This window comes from Sorex araneus, chromosome 2 (genome assembly GCF_027595985.1).
Source record: "Sorex araneus isolate mSorAra2 chromosome 2, mSorAra2.pri, whole genome shotgun sequence".
Taxonomy (NCBI): domain Eukaryota; kingdom Metazoa; phylum Chordata; class Mammalia; order Eulipotyphla; family Soricidae; genus Sorex; species Sorex araneus.
Window position 1 is genome coordinate 198,439,287 of NC_073303.1, and position 21,931 is coordinate 198,461,217.

The window sequence follows — 21,931 nt, forward strand, 5'->3', positions numbered from 1 at the left end:
CCACCCCGGGAAAGCAAAAAAAAGAAAAAGAAAGACAGAAAGAGAGACAGAAAGAAAGAAAGAGAGAGAGAGAGAGAGAGAGAGAGAGAGAGAGAGAGAGAGAGAGAGAGAAGAAAGAAAGAAAGAAAGAAAGAAAGAAAGAAAGAAAGAAAGAAAGAAAGAAAGAAAGAAAGAAAGAAAGAAAGAAAGAAAGAAAGAAAGAAAGAAAGAAAGGCTGAGTGGAACCATCCTATAGCTGCTTGCTTCCTTCTTTGGAAACCAACAACCTTTCTAATAAACAGGAACTTCCTGTCTTCTTTGAAAAAAATATGAGATTTTTTTTTCTAAAGGCAAACCAGTCTCAACAAACAAGTCCCTGAGGGAACAAAAGAGGCTCCAAGGATGAAGGCAGATGAGGGTGGCCGGGAAGGGGCTGGGGGAGGCCCACGGGTGGGTCCGTGTCACTTTGACACCGGCAGGACCCACGTGGGGTGGGCCTGTTGCCTCTGGTTGTCCTTCCACCAGCTGTCGGATGTGAGGACCTGCCCGGGAGGGGTGCGGGGGGCCATGGGGAAGGGCTGGTGTGTGCAGCGGGCTGTGATTAGGGGTGTAGGGGAGGGGGGCGCTATTCAAGTCAAGAGCGATGTTGGAAAGAAAGTGGGCTGAAGGCATAAGAAAGACCCCCAGCATCTGCTGGGAGAACCCCCCCCCTCCCAAGTGTGGGAGCTGGGGGGGGAACTTGGTGAGGTGGAGGGTGGGGCGACCGGGAGGTAGGAGGGAAGTACATGTCCTTGTTTCAGGGTCCAAATCTCTAATAAAGGGGAGCCTCAGGACAGCCACGAGGGTGCTATTGGTGACCCCAGACAGCTCGCACCCGCGTGCTGGTTCCCAGCACAGATGGGGCGCGCGCGAACCAAGGGCGCACGAGGGCAGAGGCACCGTGAAGGCAGCCAGGGCTGGGAAGGGGAAACCCAGGGAGGGCTCAGGCCTGCGGGCTCCTGGGGTGGGACCAGCCAGCACCCACCCTGGGCGCCAGGAGGCAGAAAGTGTCGGCCCAGGGAGTCCCCCTGAGGGTGGCCAGTCCGTGGGTGGGTGGGAAGAAAGGATTCCCTCGAGCAGGCGCAGCTGGGAGCTGGGGTGCGCATGTGCGAGGGGCTAGGCTGAGCCCACCGGGCTGAGAGCTGGGAAAAAGGTTCCTTAGCGACGACACCCTCCGAGCCCTGGACCGGGAGAGGAGGGTGCAGGGTCGGGTCTGGCGGGGGAGAGCCTGCGTGCATGCGTGCGTGCGTGCGTGCGTGTGCGTGTGTGCACGTGTGTATGTGTGCGTGTGTGCGTGTGCGCGTGCGTGTGCGTGTGTGTGTGTGTGTGTGTGTGCTCGTGTGTGTGTGTAGGTCCATGAGGAGCCAGAGGGCAGCTGGGGGTGGGCAGTGGGGAGGGTGCAGGTGGGTGGGGGCTCTAGGTGGGTCCTGGCTAGCTGTCAGGCACCTCCGTTTCAATGATCTGCTGGCCCCGAGGGAAACCTCCTGTCCTTGCACCCCGGAAACTCAGGAAGCATGTGCCCACCCACCTGATAACAAATGGGGGGGCAGCTCAGGAGAAGCCGGGCGAGTGCAGGGACCCGGTGAGGGGTTAAGGGGGAAGAGCAGAAGCCTGGAGTGTTTGAGAAGGGCAGGCGAGGCACCCCCCAATACAGGCCTGGCCGGGGGGCCGGGGGAATCTCTGGGTGGGCTGACGGCACGGAGCCGCCTTGGGAGGTGAGAGCAGAGAGGAGACCGGGAGGTCGGGCTTCGCGGGCTCCCAGTGTCTCTGCTCGACTCCGTCCCTTCCGAGCCAGGTGGGCTTAGAGGGAGGGCGCGTCCTTGGAAACGGGGGCTCCTGCTTGCCTTGGATGCAGCTGTGACCCCGGTTTCATTCCCAGCACCCCATAAGGACCCGGAGCACTGCTGGGTGGAGCTCCCAAACCAAAACAAGGAACAGAAACCCTGACAGGTGGGTACTTGATTTCCCTGGTGGTCGGGGGAACTCGTGAACAGCAAGTGGCCTGAAAAGGTGCCATTTCCTCAGTTGCTCTCCTGGGTGGCGACAATGCCCCTTGAGACGGAGTTTCTCCGGGGGTGACCGGGGAGAAAGTGCTGGTCCAGGCTGTGCCCACCCCGCCCCCGCCCCACGGCCCACACAGACTGTGACAACCGTCCAGGGGTTCAAGCCCAGGCCCGAGAGGAGCTGCCCCCCAACTTGCTCTCTCCCTCTGCCGTGCAGAGCTGTGTTGCCGCCCTGTAGGCTGGCGCACGTGTAGGGGTGCCACGGGGGCAGGCCGGGGCCATGGGCGTGTGATTCTGGGAAGCCCCAGAGAAACGACGTCAGGCGTCTTCTCTCAAGGGACACAGCGGCCAGAGGGGCTAGTGCTCAGAGCTCACGGAGCACAAGGTGGGCAGAACAAGGGGGTTGGGGGCATCCTTGGAGCTCCTCGGATGCTCAGGACAGGACAGCTGGGGGGATCAAGCTCCCCCGGCTGCGACCTTTATCCTCTGGGGAAAGCCTTCTCCCAGGCTCGATCCGGGGCCGGCAATGTCATGGGGGGCAGTGGGAGGGGGATATGCGGTCAAAGAAAGGCATCTTGGGATGTCCCCAGCTAAGTCATGAGCATTCAGAGCTATGGACCTGGGGTGCCGGCTGGGATCCCCAGGAGGTCCTGTCCACCCCACCACCGGCTGTCGGAGACTCCGGAACACTGAGGCATGTGCGGACCGCGGCTCTGCCAGGGACCAGTGGCTGCGCCGAGACTATCTGTGCTTTCATCTGAGAATAATACGGAGCTGGGTGCGGGGTGAGGGTGGGGGGAGGGTCAAAAGACACCCCTCCCCCCGCCGTCTGCCCCCTCCCTGGCGTAGAGGGAGAACCTCTCACGCTCAGGCCCCACGGGGGCTGGGGGGGTGGAAAAAGTCCAACTTCCAGCGACTGGAGGACAGGGGGCTGCACCCCTTCCTCTCTTATGCACCCCGTTTCTCCGCAGCTCCCTCCCTGGCTCCTCTCAGCAGGCCTGCGGATTGGAGCCCGGAGCACTGTGTGACAGGCAGAGTCTGCCTGTTTGTTCCTTTCTGAAGGCGAAGCAGACATTTGCCAGCGGGGGGGAGCAGAGAGGACAGGGAAGGGGAGGCAGCACCCGCCCCCTCCCCGCAAGCCCCGCAGGTCCCTGACCTTGGTCTCCCTGTGTCCCCGGGACCCCGCTCCCACCTCACTGTGAATGTGAAGAATCAGCAGGTCGGGCTGTTGGGGGGGGGGGGCGGGGGGTGACTGGCAGAGATGCGTGGAACAAGGCCCTCATTGTGTCAGACAGGTGTGAGATTGGACTTGGGGCCGAGCCAACACCTCCCGTCCCGGAGCCAGCCCCGGGAGTCGAAAACATGCAACAGCTCTCCAGTAATACCACTGCAGCCAGCCAGAGTCTCGGCAATTTAAGGCTTAACACACACAGCATAAATCAGAGGGGATGGCCCGGCCGGCCGGCAGCTTCTTGGGCGGGTGCCTGCAGACTGTCTGCACATCAGACCCTGCCTGTTTGGGTTATTTGAGACTCGCCCCCTCCACCCCCCCCACCACTCACCCCACAGCCCTCGCTCCCATCCCACCTCCACACCCCACCCCCCCCCGGAGTAGGAAGATGAGAAGCTGGGTGGAGCCCGCCAAGGCGCACACCGGGGTTTGCCTCATCTTGTTCCAACCGCCCCTCTCGCAGACGTGCAGGCTGGAAGGGGCCGCTCGGGAGGGTGAGCACGGGGGCCCGAGCCGGGGAGCAGGCAGGGGTTCCTGGGCGGGGAAGGAGGGCTGGGGTGGTGGGGAGGCCGGGCCCTTGGATGTGGGCGCTCCTGTGTGACTTCAGGCAAGTCTCCTGGCCTCTCTGGGCTGCCGTCTGCTTGGTTTGGGGCCACATGCAGGGATGCTCGGGGGTTCCTCCTGGCCCTGTGCTCGGGAATCACCATGGCAGTTCCCCCGGGGACCGTGTGGGGAGCCACGGGTAGGACCCAGGTTGGCTACGTGTGAGGAAAGGAACTTGCCCGCTGTCCTCTCTCTCCCGCCCCCTCTCGGGGCTCCTGAATCCTCATCTCCTGCTCCTGCAGAGGGGCCTGCCCATCTCCCCGGGGCTGAGTTTCCTACAGTCCACTCACCCCCAGAGGCTGGGACGCCTGGGTCCCTGTAAGGGCTCGGCGGGGTGGGGGGCAGGGCAGCTGCTGTGGGGGTGGACGGATTTTCTTTGAGCAAGAAAAGCTCTTCGGCCTCCTATTTTTTGTGCATTGTTCCCTTGGGGGTCCTCAGTCCCTCCCCCCGCCCCCAGTGCCCTGTCCAGGAGTTGGCCAGGACGTCCCCAGAGCCCTGAGAGAAGGCGGGTCCATTTGGCCCAGAGAGTTGAGTTCAGGCCGGGGGTTCTCAGTCTGGTTCAGTCTCCACAAAGCTGCACTTGGGGGCGGTGACCAGGAGTCACGGGGTCGCCCTGACCAGGAGGACGGACAGGCAGAAGCCTCAGTCTACCCAGACCTCTAAGGGACGGTCTCTCTCTCTCCCTGGACACCCAGAGCAACCCTGGGAGAGCTCCAGCCCTGCCATTCGGACCCCGAAGTCACGGACAAGGGCCTGAGCCCCGCGTGAACGCCTGCCCGGGTCTCTGGGCTGCCACGTGGCCATGGGCCGCGCGTGGCTCAGGGAGTGAATACCCTCAGGTTGGCAGCGGTGGACCGAGCTGGGACCAGGGCCTTGTGACGCAGCTCCTTGCCCCATTCCTGGCACCACGGCTCAGGGACCTTTGCTCCCCGCTGGTCACCCCCCACACACCTGCCTCCAGACCCCAGTGTTACCCCCAGCCGCAGCCACAGACAGCCATAAGGCCTTTGGGTGCGACTGATGTAGGGGAGTATTTACTTCAAAGTCCCCAAGAAGCTGAAACTCGGACAGAGAAACCCTGCTGCAGAAGGCTCAGTGAAAGTGCCAAAGAAGGTGCCTTTCGGGGTCTCTGAATGTGTCCAGTTCATGCACGGACAGGACAGGGCGGGGCTCAGGGGACATGGCACACTGGGGCACTAGTCACTAGCCACTGGGGTCCTGCTGGCCTCTTCCTAGCAGCCGTGTTCCACACCCCCTGGGTCAGGACTTAGAGATAGGGAGATGAACAGTTATATATCTTTGTCTTAAAAATATAGAAAAGATGAGTATAGCCTTGCATTGAAAAAGAAGAAAATTAACAACAAAAGCAACTCCCTCCAGATGGGGGAGAGATACTACAGGGTTGGGGTTGATGATGTCTTTTTTTTTTTTTTTTGCATGCGGCCAACATGAGATTGATTCCTTACACTACATATGACCCCGGGTATGCCAGGAGTGATTCCTGAGCATAGGGCTGGAGCGATAGCACAGTGTTAGGGCGTTCGCCTTTCATGCGGCCAACCCCTGTTCGATTCCTCTGCCCCTCTTGGAGAGCCCAGCAAGCTACCAAGAGTATCGCGCTACCCGTGGTATAATTGATATGCCAAAAACAGTAACAAGAAGTCTCACAATGAGAGACGTTACTGGTGCCCGCTTGAGCAAATCGATGGGCAACAGGATGACAGTGACAGTGATTCCTGAGCAAACAGTGGGTACTCCCCCCACCCATCAAAGCAATCGTCTCCCAAAGAAGGAGATTCAGTGGTAGGAAATGGAGCCGTGGCAGAGTGGGAATTGCCGCGGGCGGGAAGCTGTGAGTCTGGCCCAAAGGAGCCTCTGCCCTTAGAGGTGTGTGTTACAACCGCTGTGCATGTGAGTATCCGCACCGCACCCCGGTGTGTAGCTCTGCCACCACGCCCAAGCACACGGCAACCAAGTTTGGGTCCAAGTCTTGGACCACCACCGACAAGCGCTTGAGACCCTCCTCTGTTGCAACCACAACTACAAAAAGGGACGGGAAGGGGGTGGGGGCGGGAAGTGCAAACTCCAGGATGCAAGTGAGCCAGACAGCTGGCAACCTGGGGATGGAGCACCCTACGGAGGGGCATGGGGGGGGGTCTAGAACCAGCTCAACACAGGAGGCGGAGCAGGGCGAGACGGTGCCAACAGCTGGGAGAGTCATGCTCTCCACGGGAGAATGGGGAGCGAGGAGGGGGCCCACCACGGCTTAAACACTGGGGCCGTAGTCACAGTCCCCCGGGTTCAGGTCTACCCCCGAATCAGCCAATCTGGAGGCTCCAAGTGTCTCCTGAGGAGAAGCTGGGGGCTCGGAGCAGAGGAAGTTCAGGCCCTTTCGAACCCAAGCAGGTGCGGTTTTCTCCGCATCTGTGGGGACGCGTGCACTGGTGAGAGCAACGCTTCCCAGGACATCCCTACAACCACCTCCGCAGAGCCCTGCCCCCGGCCATCTTCCCGCTGGGCCTCAGGGAGTGCCGGTCAGAGCAGCTGCTTGGAACCTGCGGCCGTGGAGGACCCCAGGACACAATGACACCCATCGAGAGCAGCACGCGCCAGATGAACGCCTCCGGTCCTTCGCTGAGTGTTTAAGAGCGCATCAGTGGCACACGCTTGGGTAGAGCATCACCCATGAGGGAATCTACCCTTGGACCGTGCAGCTGCACTTGCGGCTGTACGATACTTCAAACCACACAACCTACCCATACTCCAAGAGTACTGCGCCACACTTGATAGGTTTCAAAGGGGGAGGCCACCAATCTTTGGGGGAAATACACATTTTTTAAAACATATATATATATATATATATATATATATATATATATATATAAAAAGCACACAAAGCTCAACTTCTAACAACATGTCAGTGATCTCTTACAGAAGGGCTTAATGGTCCCTGGGTGGAATACAACAATCCTCACCCTCTTTCCTTTAAGGAAACTTTTTTGTAGCATTTTCAGTGGTTTTTCATCACAAACAATACAAAATATATTATTTCGGTTCTGCTTTGGGGCGGGGATTGGGGTTTGGGATGGAAACATCCGAAATATGATGGTGGGAAGGTGTAATAGTGGTGGCGTTGGTGTTTGAATATTAGCACTGGAGCAATGTCATCCTGTGGTTCATGGATTTGCTCGAGCAGGCACCAGTAACATCTCCATTGTGAGACTTGTGGTTACTGTTTTTGGCATATCGAATATGCCACGGGTAGTTTGCCAGGCTCTGCCGTGCGGGCGGGTTACTCTAGGTAGCTTGCTGGGCTCTCTGAGAGGGATGGAGAAATCAAACCCGGGTTGGCCATGTGCAAGGCAAACGCCCTACCCGCTGTGCTATCGCTCCAGTCCATTTGAATATTAAATGTAATCAAATATTGTGAACTACTTCATAAAATAAAAAAAAATTTAAAAAGCATCAGTTTCAAAGCACAGGCTTCTCGCAGAGGAGGCCCTGTGTGCTGCGCTCACACTGGGAAACCACACAAAGGAAGGGACACTTTGTGCTCGGGCGCTGGCGGTCTGCACCTTGGCTCTTCGGAAACAGGAGTCCATCCACTCTATGCTTTTCCCACGGGGCCAGGCACCCCAGGCTTCATGCAAGTTAGTTTTTCCAGACCTTTGAATTCAGTGCTGTTAGCATCACGCCCATTTTACAGATAGGGATCAGTGGTGTAGAAGACGTCAAGCATGTTACCAGCTCACTCACGCACACACACACACCCCTTTGGAAATGGCAGACCTGGGATCTGAATCTCAACGTCTGCGTCCATGACCTCCCTAGAAAGCTCCGGGTTCAGTGGGGATCCGGAGCCTAAGCTGCCTTACAAAGTGCATTCTGGGGGTGCCCCTGCTGTCCCCACGTCCCCTCCGATAATCAGATGGGAGGAAACACCCCGGGTGGACAAAAGTCTTAGCGTGGATGTGGCCGGGCTGCTATGTCCCCCCTCCGAGAGGCCCCTCCCTCCCGCCCTGACTGGAAGTTTGAAAGAGCAAAGAGATTCCTCACAAAGCCCATCATGCCTGGCCCCTGGCACCCCCGAGTCCCCCCCAAGGCGTGAAAGAATCGAATGAGAGAAAACGGGAAGAGATTCTGGAATCAGAATAACAAGATTTCCTTTCTCTTCCACCTGAATTGGCTATCCGTAATTTCACACAAATTCAATTTTGAAGTCATGCTTTGTAATTTGTGGAAAATCATATTAAATTAAACAGATCCAGGTCTGGGCAATGACTTCTCTCATTTAGCAACATATGGTGGCTCAGAAAAGGCCAATCACACAGCAAAACTATTAACACCCTCCCCCCCCATGATAAAAGTAGCCTTTTAATCGGGGCCCATGGCAGGAGGGACTCGGCACATCCCCTCTGGCTTCCCAGAGAATGTTAGTGTGATTGGTGAAACCCCGAGGTCTCCAGAACGACAGAATCTTAGTGTAAGAACGCCTTATTGATCGCAGATGACACAGGCAGGGGCCAGCAGAGAGTGACAGGTCCCCACAAGCCCCCAGGGGCCAGCGGTGAGCTTAAACCAGCCAACGGCAACAGTCAAGTCTAGCAACGTCGGTCATTCCTATTTCTATTCTTGTTTCTGGCAAACGTGAGAGCCAGCCCTCGTCTCTGTCTGTCCCTTACGAGGCAGTCGTGTCCCCGACAACCTGGGAGGGAGACACGAGCGTGCTGCAGTTACCAAACTGGGGGTGGCGGCAAGGGCGCGGAGGAACCACCCGGCTCCAGAGCTTCTGCATTTATCCCTAGACACTCACTGACCTCTGGCTGCCTACGGCCTCAGTCTCAGGCAGTGAATGCAGTTCCTCCGAGAGGGGAACTGATAACCCAGTACAGGGCGCGCAGAGTTCTGACGTAGGCCACGCACAGGCAGAACTGCCACGACCAGCCCCGACGCTGACACCTACAGATGCGCCCATAACTTGGTCCTTGTATCATGGGGGTGGAGTGAGCAGTCACCCCAGTGCGATGGCCCCCAAGATGCCTCTCACACCGCCCAGCCCTCATCCCAGGGCTGACCTGCAACTCCGAGAAACACCATCCTTAGTCTGACAATTGCTTCTGGATTTGCTTTCACACTCCAGCCCCCCGGCCCCCCAGCCAGTGACAGTCAGGAGCCCTTCCGAAGAGGTGCAGAGCCGGCAGCAGAGCCGGCAGCAGACACTCCCTGCACCCCAAAACTGACCGTAAGGCCGAGAGGACCTCTCTGCCCCAGGAAGGGAGCACTTTGCTCACATGCCGGGCGAGCTGCAGAACAGCTAAGGCAGTGCCAGCTGGAAGCCTGCACTCCTCGGAGTCTCCCTTGGGAATTCTCTGCACCCAGGACACCAAGATAGTGTCCCATCCAGACCCCAGAGTGGAAGGACCACTTCCTCCCAGAAGCAGGGGCTGGGTCTGAGCTGGAACCCTGGCCCTGCTTCCTGCATGCGGCACCAGTGGCAGATCCCAGGGGGCCGGGTGCTGCACACGGTAGTTTCTGGCACGCAGCTGCAGGTGTCCCGAGATGTGGGGATCAGAGTCCCTCCGCCACCTGACCCTGCCCACTCCCTCCCTTCCTCCTACCACTTTCTAGTGGACAAGCCAGGGCTCCATTGAGAGGGGGAATCACCTTTACAAGTGGGCTCCCTCACTCCTGTTACTGAACCCAATGGGAAGATGCTTCCGCCAAGCCTGACACTCCATTTGGAATGTTCTAGATCCTAGGTAGGACCTAAGGGAGTATGAAATACTGAACAGGATAGGGGCTCATTAACTTAGGGGGGAAATATCGATCCTTTTGGTTCTATTTCTCCTACCCACGGCTATGTAGAAACATGGTGACTGGGTTTTGTCTTTTTTTTTTTTTCTTGAAAATGCGTATTGCCTTTTTTTTTTTTTAATTGGTGGTTCTTGTTTGTTTGCTTGTGGGCCACATCAGCTGTGCTCAAGGCTTACTCCTGGCTCTGCAGGGAGACCCTGTTGAGTGCCAGTGTTGAGATCAAACATGGGTCAGCCCCAAGAAAGGCAGGAGGCTTCCCCACTGTCCTATCTCTCTGGTCCACATATCGGGTTTAAACAGTCCTTGTCCTAGCTGCACCACTTCAGAGAGAGGCTGCACTCCCTGTGAAGACTTCCAATAGCTCAGTACTCAAAATAATCCAAAGTCAGGTGGGTAAGATGTAGACATGACTTTTTTTTTTTTTTTAACCAGCCCTCCAACGTGCACAAAGAAACAGAAAATAAACATGATTGGCTAATGTTTGTTTTTAGGGTGAGTTTTCTCTGTCTCTCTCACAACCTCTCTCTTTCTCTCTCTCTCTCTCTTTTAAATTATCATTTTGTTGTCTTTACTGTAAGTGGTAATTGAATCTCTAGTAACAAAACATAAAATGTTCTGCCAGAAAGAGATTATGGGAGAAAAGTCCATGGAAAGAAACTGGGTTTGTCACTGGAGGCTCCATTCACAGGCGTTTTGCAATCCCGTCTTTAATCTCCATAACAATTGCACCCGTTCTACTGCTTTGAAGACAATTGTTTGATAATGAGAAAACAAGAAAGCTCCTGGGGGCTCTGGTTTTGAGAAGAAGGTATGAAAAATATCATACAAATGTATCCTGACATCACGTGCTCCTGGCTTTAGCCACTGAGGACCCCCCCTGCCCTGTACACAGTTCCTAAAAGTGGGCTTCTGTTCTGAGGGCCAGACGGAAATAAGACAGAAGTAATTGTAGTTCCTCGACATTATTTAAATCAGACATGCTGTATTTTAAAAGAGCCCTAAAATAACTAAATTACCGCAGGCCTGTATTTCTGTTCCACAGTATGAGGAAAAAATCATGCAAATGAATGAAACCAATGACTCAGTTTAGGGGACCATGAGGAACCGGAGAGCAGCTTTCTAATGAGAGTTTTGTTTTTCCCGGCTCTGTTTTTCTATCAGCAGATAGCGTTTGTTCTCTCGGCACAAACTTTTAGTCCACTCAACGACTGCCTGGCTACAGTCAAAGCTCCTTCTTTAAATATCCAAATCCAAAAGGCTATCTTTGGGGGATTTGTAAATTGGGGATCATGAGGTATGCAAAGTGAATCACCAGCCTCTCAGAACCAGCCCGGGGCCACAGTGGACTGCCACGAAGACAGACGCTAAGCAGCCTGCTGCAAAACAACAGTGATCTGCCCAGTCCCGGGAGACCCTGGGCTTGAGCCTGTCCCAGCTGGCCGTGGTGGTGTCCGTGAGCCTTCTGTTCCAATGCTCTGCTATCATCTCTCATGAAGTTATTTTTTTTTTTCTTTTTGGATCACACCCGGTGATACACAGGGGTCACTCCTGGCTCTGCACTCAGGAATATTCCCTGGTGGTGCTCGGGGGACCATATGGGATGCTGGGAATCGAACCCGGGTCAGCCGCGTGCAAGGCAAATGCCTCCCCACTGTGCTATCGCTCCAGTCCCCATTCCTCATGAGTTTTGGAGGGCTAACGGCATTGAGACCCTCTGTTTCCTGGTCCGCATTGTTTTATGACATTAAACAGAGACCCTTTATACTATTGGGTCCTCTGGCTCTTTGTAGATAGGTCCCCGAGAAAATAGGAAGAACCTCACTTCCCTATGATCCAGCAAGCCTATGTCTGGCTATTTATGCAAAAGAAATCACTTATTTCAAAAGATATGTGTGCCCTCAAGTTCATTGCACAATATCTCTGGAAACAGCCTATATGCCCAAGGACGGATGAGTGGATAAGGCAGAGGTGGCCACTCCACAACATGGGACACAGCTCCGGTGTAAGGAAAGACAATGCCCTCTCATTTATCATTTGCCAGAATATGCATGGAGCTGGAGGGTATCGTGTGTGGCAGTGTAAGTCAGAGGGAGAAAGAGAAATACTGTTACGATTTTGCTACTGGGTAGAGTAGGAAGGGGGAAGAACCAGCCTGCAGATTCTCATGACAGAATGGAGGTTGTGGAGAGGTGAAGTTATACAAAATTATAATCCAATTACCTCAATAGAAGGAAATGTATATCCTCTTCCTGCTGGGATGGACAAGGAACACTCCCCCCCCCTCAAAAAAAATCAAAAATTCAAGAATGGTAGGGGACATGGTGACCCCCAGAAAGCATTAGGGTGACCTTGAGGCATGAGCCATGAAGCTCCCTTTTTGAGGGGGGGGGCGGGAAGAGGCCCACACCGGGCTGTGCTAGGAGCTTACTCCTGACTCTGCACTCAGGAATTACTCCCGATTCCCGATGGCGCTCAGGGGACCATCTGGGATGCCAAGGATCGAACACGAGTCAGCCACATGCCAGGCAAGCGTCCTACCCACTGGACTACCACCCTAACCCCGAGCTCCCACTTCCTGCCCACGGTCTTGGATATGGGAAACCCCACAGAAACGGGTTATCTGGCTTTGCCCCATGCTCGCCATCCTTCCGGCCTTAGAGGACTGGAGAGGAAGGTGACCGCCAGAGCCTGTCCATCTCCTGCGCCTGGGAGCTGGGAAGTGACCTCATTTGGGAACCAGGGTGGCTGCAGATATGACTGAGTGAAGAGTCTTGAGAGGAGATGACCGTGGGTTTCCTGCGTGGGGCCGAAATTCAATGACAAGTGTCCTCCCTCAGGCAGAAGAGGAGACACCCCAGAGAAGAGGTGGACCCTAGAGAAGGGGGGGAGGGGGAGTGGGGAGCCATGCCAGCGTAGGGGTGAGTCAAGGGGCTCTGGGAGCTTCCAGAGGCAGGAAGGACCCTCGGCAGGGCCTGCAGAGGGAGCAAAGCTCTGTGGGCAGTTGGAGCTCCAGCTCCCAGAACCAGGAGGACAAGAATTTCTGTGGCTTCAAGCCCCCAAATGCGTGATGACTTGTTCCAGCGGCCTCAGGAAATGAATGCACTGGGTCTGGCTGAAGTTGAGGGTAAGTAGCAACTCAGAGTAAGTGTAAGCCAAGCTGTCGCTCATTCCCCCCTGATCAGGGGCCACCGGGCTAGGCTCTGAGAGCAGGATAACACTCCCGTTTCACAGAGAAGGAAACCAGGCTTGAAGAGGTGGAGCCAGGGTCGGAGAGATAGTACAGTGGGCTGGTCAGTCACTGGCCTTGCAGGTGGCCAGTCCAGGTTCAATTCCTAACACCCCTGCTGGACACCCCCAGGAGCAATCCCTGACTACAGAGACATGAGTAAGGCCTGAGCACAGCCGGGTGTACCCCAGAAACAAATCGAAAAAGAGATAAAACTGAGAGCCACCATGTTTGGTCCTTTACCCACTTTCCGCACACATCTCCCACCCAGAGTGATCCCTCCCACCATCATTGTCATAATGGTCCCTTCTCTGTCCCAACTGTCCCAACTGCCCTCGCCCCCAGCTCTTGAGGCAGGCTTCCAACCACGGACCAATCCCCACTCCTCCTGGCCCTTGTGTCTACTGTCCTTAGGGTGTGTGTGTGTGTGTGTGTGTGTGTGTGTGTGTGTGAGAGAGAGAGAGAGAGAGAGAGAGAGAGAGAGAGAGAGAGAGAGAGAGAGAGAGAGAGAGAGAGAGAGAGAGAGAGAGAGAGAGAGGTGAGACACTCTCCACTCTCAGTAGCTTGCTGGGTTCTCCAAGAGGGATGGAGGAATCGAACCCAGATTGGCCTTGTGCAAGGCAACCGCCCTACCCGCTGTGCTATCGCCCCAGCCCAGAGTTACCGAGGGAATAGTCAGTCTTTAAGATCACTCCAGCAGCAAAGTCTCTTTCCTTCTAATTACAAAAGATGTCCGCAGGGTTTTACCAAAACATTCCTGAAAATATGGGTCTGGAAAAATGCTTCAAAAAATTTTTTTGATGTTCCTGGTCCCCTGGGTGCTGATAGCACCTTAGATGCAGGCAGTCCCTGGGCAGGAAGTGGCCCCCAGCCCCACTTGGGGTGGTGGTCCCAAACACAAGACCCCAAATGAAGAAAAGACAAAGCCAGGGCTTTGGCTTTTCGACTGAAGGAGAAATCTGTGGCTTGGTTCGCTCCCCCCCATCCTTCTTTCTCTGTTTGGGGGTGTCTCCAGTATAATGCTTTGGTCAGAGCATCAGACTTCCCCAGAACGGGGACTGTGAGGAGAGCTGGCAGAATGTCCAGAGCACACAGAGCGAGTGACCAGTCTCTCCTGGGAAGCTCATCGGCTTCTGGGGCCCCACAAAGGGAAGGGGAAAGGGGTGCAGAGTAAGCTTTTGGGGGTGTGTCCGAGGATGACGCTGCACTTGCCTCCCTCCCCTTCCAGGGTGCTTGCCTTGCTTGGAAGGGTTGGATGTCTTGAGAAAGAGCTTGAACTCGAGGACACTGAGCTTGGAGTCCTTTTTTATGGGTACTATTTGTGGCCTGGCTTAGAAGCTGACTTTCAGCACTCTGGAAATTGGCTGGTGTAGCCATTAAATGACCGTGTATAGATTTATAGAGAGAATTTCTGGCATGTGTTGCCATTGGTCTCAAGATTACCAAAGAGCACTTTGTTTGGGGGCATCTAGAATTGAGGGAAGGGAAGGACGTGGGAGAGAGAGAGAGAGTGAGGAGGAGAGACAGAGTGGGAAAGAGAGGGAGAAAGAGAGAGAGAGAGAGAAGAGATGATGATAGAGAGTGAGAAGGGAACGGGAACAGATGATAAGCAATATGATATTTTATGCCTAAGGCTGGCAAGGGGATTTATCTCTTTTCCTACAAGAAAGTGGAAAAGAGAAAATTTGTTTTCCTTTTGTCAGCCCAGCTGATAAAGTTGGACAGCTGATAAGAACACCCAAACCACCAAGAGACAAAACAGAAACTATCTCAAGGAGAGGTACATGCTAGAACAACAGAACGTGATCACTTTCCCTTGGGGTGGGGGTGGGGGAACAAGAATGGTAGTATTAAAAACCAGGAGATAATGAGAGGAGGTCGGGGCCACTCTTGACCAAACTAAATTCTAAAACCCAGAAAGGTTCCTCGGCACAAAGTGTATGCCATGTTGCTGGGGTTTGTCTCCAAGAAGACTGGGTCCCCAGGGTCCTACTAGAGAGGGTCTTGCACTAGAAAAGTCATCAGTTTCCTACTACAGGAAGCAAAGATTGGGTCCAGCGTGAGGCTCTGCTCCTCAAACGATTCACTGCCACATGATGCCAGAACATATTCAACACGGGAGAGCCCTGTGGGTGGCCAGAATGGTGCTTGTCCCATCTTCCCTCAGGAGACTGGGATTCTCCTTGACAGTGGTCAACCTTGTGTCTACTTGATTCTGAAGCTAAGAGTAGGAGGCCAGGAGAAGGGGCACTGGATTCAAGTCAAGGTCCATCACCACTTTCAGCCTTGGAATGGTGGGGCGATGATTAAGCTCTGAGGATCAACTTTGTCTGGAAACTAGATGAGTGTGGAAAGAAGAGAAGAACATACATAAAAGGTCTGGCTGGTGTCAATATCTCTCCTACTGGGACTGGAGCGATAGCACAGTGGGCAGGGCGTTTGCCTTGTATGCAACCGACCCGGGTTCGATTCTTCCATCCCTCTCGGAGAGCCCGGCAAGCTACCAAGAGTATCCCGCCCGCATGGCAGAGCCTGGCAAGCTCCCCGTGGTGTATTGGATATGCCAAAAACAGTAACAACAAGTCTCACAATGGAGATGTTACTGGTGCCCGCTTGAGCAAATGGATGAATAATGCAGTGCTACACAACTGGTCCAGAGAAAGACTTAAACCTCCTATCTCTGTGCTCACAGCAGCACAAGAAGCACCAAAATGACCTCCTCATTTTACTCGCCTGACAGTTCTCTGCACCAAAGGCCACACTCCCTTTTGTCCTCCCTGGAGGGAGGGAGTTCAGAAGGCTCCTAAGCGTTTGGGTCCAGAAGGAGGGAAAACAGGGAATCACCTGCTCGGGTTGTGGATTGTCTGCTGACATCCCTAAGAGGCAGGTGTGATTGCCACAGCACCTTGCCTTTCTAGAAACTTCCCTGGGCATGTGTCCCTTCTCCTCCCCACCACGGGGAGAGCGTTTTCCAGTGTGAAGGCGGGCGTGGGGCTGCCTGGACTTGCAGAGACGCGTAGCCATGACAAAGTGGCTTGCGAGGCCATTGTCAGAGCTGGGAAAGTAGGAAGTGGAAAGGAACCCCGGCCCTTTTGTCCTTCAAACCTCCACAAACAAACAGCGGTGGGGCGGCATGGCAATGCGTGCAGAAAGCCTGAGACACCTATTCCGAGGCATTCTCAAGCACACCTGAGTCCAGATAAATATGGGCGTTATTTCTGCCCTGAGATTTCCTACTCCCCAGCAAGGCCCATGCAACAAGGATCTGCCCGACTCACCAAAACCCACCATGGACCCCCCAGCTGGTGCTTCCGCACATTCACACGTCTGTCACGCAGAGTTCCATTCCGGAACTGCTTCCTAGGGGGATGTTTCTTCTAACAACCTCTGCTGCCGTTTCCAAGAGAGCCATAAACACATACTGAATTGTTAGAGAAAGCATTTTCTTAAATATCATAGCGACACTATGGCTAACCCAGCCAAATCACTGTTTTCCCACCTGTCAAGGACAAAATGAAGGCTCTGACTCAAAGAGGTCAGAGTATGAGCCCTGATAATATTCTAATTTTGGGGGCAAAAAAATACCCAAAGGGTCTACACCTAGCAGGACTAGGCAAAAATGCGCGCGCTCTCTCTCTCTCTCTTTCTCTCTCTCTCTCTCTCTCTCTCTCTCTCTCTCTCTCTCTCCCTCTCCCTCTCCCTCTCTCTCGTAGGAAGAAAAAAAGAAAAAAGAAAGTTAGCTTTATATGAAAATACCCCAGACACTTATTTTTTAAAAGTTGTTCCTACCATTTTACAAGTGAAGACTTGAAGTCACATTTCAGAAAGAAAGTGAGTAATACAGTTAACACATTTTTCAGAGCAGCCCCCAAACCCCTCGGGTGCTCTGAAAGTAAGTCAGTGTTACTCGGTGGTGGCAGAAATCAAGAGGCTTAACAAGAGACGAGGGCGATGCTCTGTGTTAACCTAACACCGTGCTAAGCACACGGTCTTCCAAAGAGCTGAAGAACGCCTCAACCTGCCACCGCAAGAATTCAGCACTACCGCAACCTCACCCAAGTCCCTTTTCTTTTTGGTAAAGCGAGTGTGTCAGCGTTGGGGCACTCCTCACCCAAAGTGTGTGTGAACCAGTGCCCGCTTCTGGGGGCCACGTTAACTTGCCCCTATGAAGCAGAGTGTCCTTGTGGTAAGAGTTCCATCATCCGGAGAAAAGGGCAAATCCCATAATGGGCCAAACTGTCCCCGGCTAGAGATGCCAGGGAGCACAGACACAGAAGTCCCACCTCGGAGGCGACAAACGGAACCTTGAAGAGGTCACCCATGAACTCAAGTGGCACACGATCAAAGACTCTCCTCTGGGATTTTCTTGCATTCAGAGGAAAAAATATCATTTCACCTAACGCAATCTCTCCCACTCCCCAGGGGCCATCTGGTTTAACTTACTCCCCACATTTGCATTTTGGGAAAAAAAAATCTTAATTGTACATTTGGAAGAGGAATGCACGATTATTGAGCACCTAGGAAAAGCAATGATTGCGTGGACCCCTTTCCTAAGACACAGCAAATGAGGCTCTAAAGGAAAGAATCCGCCCGGTGCCCCCAAACCAGCTTTCGGCTTCTGCTGGTCTGGCTAAAGGACAGTGCTGAGACGGGCCACGGAACAGCTGCATCCGTCGGGGCTTATGGGAGGATACTCCGGGAATTTTCCGCTCGAATAAGAGAAAATGAGCCCAAGAGATGGAAAGGCCGAGTAGCGCTAACTGCGGGCAGTGGGTGTGTCCTTGAGGACACTCCCATGAGCTTGCACCCACCAATATAGATGGGCTAGTAATCCCAAAGGACGCAGACGGCCTGCACAGCCCTGTCCGGCTCAGACTGAGAACCTCGCTCCCCCACATCAGGCCTCACACCCCCTCTCCTGGGACAGGGGCCAGTCCTGGCCACTTCTGGCCCTTTCTCCCGCGCCAAGGCACCGAGGAAAGAATGTCTCTGGGCCCCTGGCCTGTGCAGCTGTGTGTCCCGCACAGCCCAAGAAAAGGATGGAGATTCGAAATGGTATCGCAGAGCAAACTATCACGGATGACACTGCTTCCTCCGGTGCATGAATTTGGACTGTGATTGGATTTGCCCAGTGGGTTTGATGTGGTTCTTGTATTTTACAGTTTTGTTTAGTTGTTTTTCCTTTTTCCCCCCGCTGCCGTGTCATCTTGCTCCAGAGCAGGGCGTTCTTGGCCAAATGAGTCAATCCCATTCATGGGTGACACATCGAACCCTTCATGTCACGGTCTCCCCAGAGTTCTGTCATTCCTTTAGAAGAACCTACGTTACCTAGGAAGTCTCTGAGGTGGAGGCGGCTCGCGTGTGTGTGCACACGTGTGTTCATGCATGATGCATGTGTTCTACCATAACAAGCAGAGCCCAAGCCAACGCTTCCCCCAAGCCCAGACCCTTTCTCTCCACAGCTCTCCAGATTTCCTCTAGACCTCTAGTATGGGGTGGGGGGGCCGGGGGGCGGGGGGCATCTGTGCCAGGCTGAGCGGACACCATTGGTCTGGGGCAGGCCCAAGAGCACAGTTCTGAAAGCACCCAGCCCAGCCGGCCCGTTACCCCCACCCCCTGGCAGCAGGAGCAGGGAGGTGAAGCCAGAACCATGCAGGGCGGGGGTGGGCTGGGGGGGGGGAACTGCACCCTGGTGAGGTGCAGGAGGTGGGGCGGGGGAACTGCACCCTGGTGAGGTGTGAAGGCAGCGGGCTCTGGTACTTACCCTGCATCTGACTCTGAGGCTGAGGGTTAAAGGCAGTGGAGTGGTTCAAGGAGGCCCGAGGGTTGGGTGTGGGGGCTGGGTGGTGTGGGCTGACCCTCATGGCCGAGCGCCGCAGCTGTTCCAGTTCACTGAGCCGCTCGGAAAAGGACAAGCTCCCAGGCTTGGTCTGATCATCTAGTTTCTGCCGATGTCCTAGTGGGGGGGTGGGGGGAGGGGGAGAGGCAGGGGAGGAGGAGGAGGAGGAGGAGGAGGAAGAGATCAGAACATGTACTGTGGATTGGCCAAAAAGTAGGGGTGCTCCTGTCTTTCCCCTCCCGCCCCCCTCGCCCCCACCCTGCTTCTGTAGGCGCTGGGTCCAGGTGACCTGCTGTGCTGCTGCTAGCGGGGCAGGGAGGAGGTGGGGGAGTCCCCACTGCAAACTGGGATGCTGGCCTAGGGTGCGCATCCCCCCCAGCGTGAGCCTTGCCTCCCGCCCCCACCCACCCCTACCTGGCTCTCTGCACCCATCACCACTGGGCAGAGTGCAGCGGGCATGCCAGGAGGTGGGGGTGGGGCAGAAAGCACATTAACGGCTGGCACCCGGCCACTGGCTGTGGGTTCGCGGATGGCAGCAGGGAAGGGGCCCCGCCCCCGCCGTGGCACCCAGGCTGCCAACCGGCCACCCCAGCCGCAGCAAAGTGGGCCGGGGCCCCGCAGAGTAGCGGTCTCCTTCCCGCAGGAAGCGGGGCGTGGCTGCAAACCCACAGCGCCCCTGGGAGGGTGGGGCGCCCCTGTAGAAAGGCGGGGCCTGCGCAGCCCAGCACCCCCCAGTGTTTTCAGGAGCCCTCTTCCTCCCGCCACTCCTGCGTGCACCCCCCAAAGGAGGAATTGACCGGAAGGAGCAGTGGACCTGGTCCAGATGCACGTTCCCAGCAGGCCCGGCCCACTGGAGCCTCTCGGAGGGGCGCCCAGACTGGAAACACTTTCCCTGAGACGCTGAGATCCAAGGTGGGGCCGGAGGCCCCCCCTGGGGGTGAGGTATCGGGAGGGTTCTGCCTCCTCAAAGTCAGCACCACACAGAGGGCCAGGAAGCGGGTACCGGGGCCCCTGCAGGGGCCCTGCACACAGTTGGCCCAGGGTTCAATCCCTGGCACTATAGGGTATCCCTGAGTATTGCTAGGGGCAGCCCCGAAGGCCACTGGACTCTGCTGGGTGTGGTCCCGAAGGCCCCCGTGGTGGCCAAGTGATCTGGGTGCCCCCTCGCCCCGCCCTAAGGCACTTTCAGGCCAGAGCTGCTCATAGCCTCTGGAGCTCCAAGTAACCGTTGCTGGGATGGCGCACAAATCTGCAGGAGTGGCCCCTGGGTGCCTTGAGCATAGCTTGGGAGAGCCCCTTCACCACCCCCCCCCCCAAAGGCTATCAACTGGAGACGGGCCTGTCAAACAGGGTTGATGGACCCATGGACCCCCCCACCTTCACCCCCTCTTCCCCCCACCTCACCCAGAATCACAGAAAAAAAAAAAAAACCTTCACGGCTCAGGTTCAAATGGAGGATTCCACAGCCACCCTGCTACCCCCGTGCTCACAGGGTCTCGAAATCGGAAAAGCCGCCTCCTTTGCCATGCCCCAGGTCTGTTGCAAACGCCGGACACCCCCGCCCCCCCCTGCACCCGGCTCCCGTAGAGAGAGGACTCCCTCCCCCCATAGAGAGAGGACCCCCTCCCCCTACCAACCCCCCTCACACCCAGCCCGGCTCAGGGCAGGGCAGAAGGACGAGTCAGGCCCCGCTCCCAATCGCTACAATTATGAAATTAAATTTTATAACGTGTAGGACGGCTCCAAATCTCTGTGGCCAGCCGGTTCTCCCTTGGCACGGGCTGCCCCTGTCTCAGATTGCAGCCCGAGAAAAAGGACCCACTATACTGCAGCGATTTTTATCACGAACAAGACCTGCTTGGCTCCAGGAGGAGGAAAAATACTTAAGCATAATATTTGTGTAGTTCAAATGCAACGCTCCCTCTTTTCATGTGTCACCAAAGGCAAATCTGGACTCTGATTCAGCCCTGCAGCCCACAACACTCGGCCTGACACAAACAGCCTGAGTCACACAGGCCGGCTCCCATGTGAGAGGCCTCTTACCGGCGGAGTATTTTAAGCTCCCGGCCTTGTGGGCGAAAGGCCATAGGGCCAGGTCCCGGAACAACCCCTGTCATCCTTTCCCTCTGAAGTACGAAAACGGCTTTTTCTAGAACATTCTATTTCTGTCATTCAGGGGAGTCAACTCAGTGTCTCTGGACAGAGCTCTCCTGGACTCCTCCCTCTTCGGCTTTTAAGAACCCAGGCTCCGTTTCCTCAGGATCTGACTGAAAGAGCTGGGGTTCTCTCTCGGAAAAACCCAACGATTGCCTCTCACAGGCCATCCCCGGCATTATCCTGACTCGAACACGGGCTATCGGGTTCAAGGAGGGAAGAAGGCGAGGACTCTGGAGAGTTCTAGGGCCTCAGGAGGAATGCGGCAAAAGCCTGAGACAGAAGCTTCTAGCAAATTCTGCGCCCATTTTACAGAGCTTTTTCTGGGGCACACAGAGGCAGTTGTGAAGAGCACTGTCTTCTTAGAGTGTGGGCCGTGTGGGCAAAGAGGTTCCTGAGATCCTTCTGGGCACAAGGCAGCCTCTGATTTGGGGGAGGCGAAGGCCGGCCCCTAAAGAAATTTCTCCCCTGGACCAGAGAGAGAGCACAGTGGTTAAGGCTCTTTATTATTATTATTATTTTTGTTTTTTGGGTCACACCCGGCAATGCACAGGGGTTACTCCTGGCTCTGCACTCAGGAATTACTCCTGGCGGTGCTCAGGCGACCGTATGGGATGCTGGGAATTGAACCCGGGTTGGCCGCGTGCAAGGCAAACGCCCTACCTGCTGTGCTACCGCTCCAACTCCCTAAGGCATTTTGTCTTGTATGTGGCCAAGTCTGGTTCGATTCCCGGCACCACAATTCAACCCTTGAGCACTGCAAGAGAGATTCCTGAGCACAGAGCCAGGAGAAGGCCCTGAACACCATCATGTGGGATCCCCCTAAAAATTAAAAAAAAAGGGGGGGCAGCTTCTTCACAGTCCCTGTTCTCAGCTACGATACCACAAGTGAGGGCCTTACGCCCTCAAGAAACCAAACAGGAACAAATCATTTGAGCGAAGGCTCCTTGGTGGCCAGGTATGAAGAGACGTGACTTAAAGAAACTTATTTTTTATGAGTCCCTTCTCATTGTCCCATCCTTAAAAAACAAAGTTTTAACGTG

General features: G+C 55.2%; 1 protein-coding gene across 1 annotated transcript in view; it reads right to left on the reverse strand.

Moving 5' to 3' along the window:
* RUNX1 (RUNX family transcription factor 1) overlaps positions 1-21,931 on the reverse strand; it is a 274,788-nt gene that overhangs the window by 26,816 nt on the left and 226,041 nt on the right. The window contains exon 6 of the mRNA XM_055127814.1: positions 18,660-18,851. Coding sequence (XP_054983789.1) covers positions 18,660-18,851 — 192 coding nt within the window. The remainder of the gene's footprint in view (positions 1-18,659; positions 18,852-21,931) is intronic.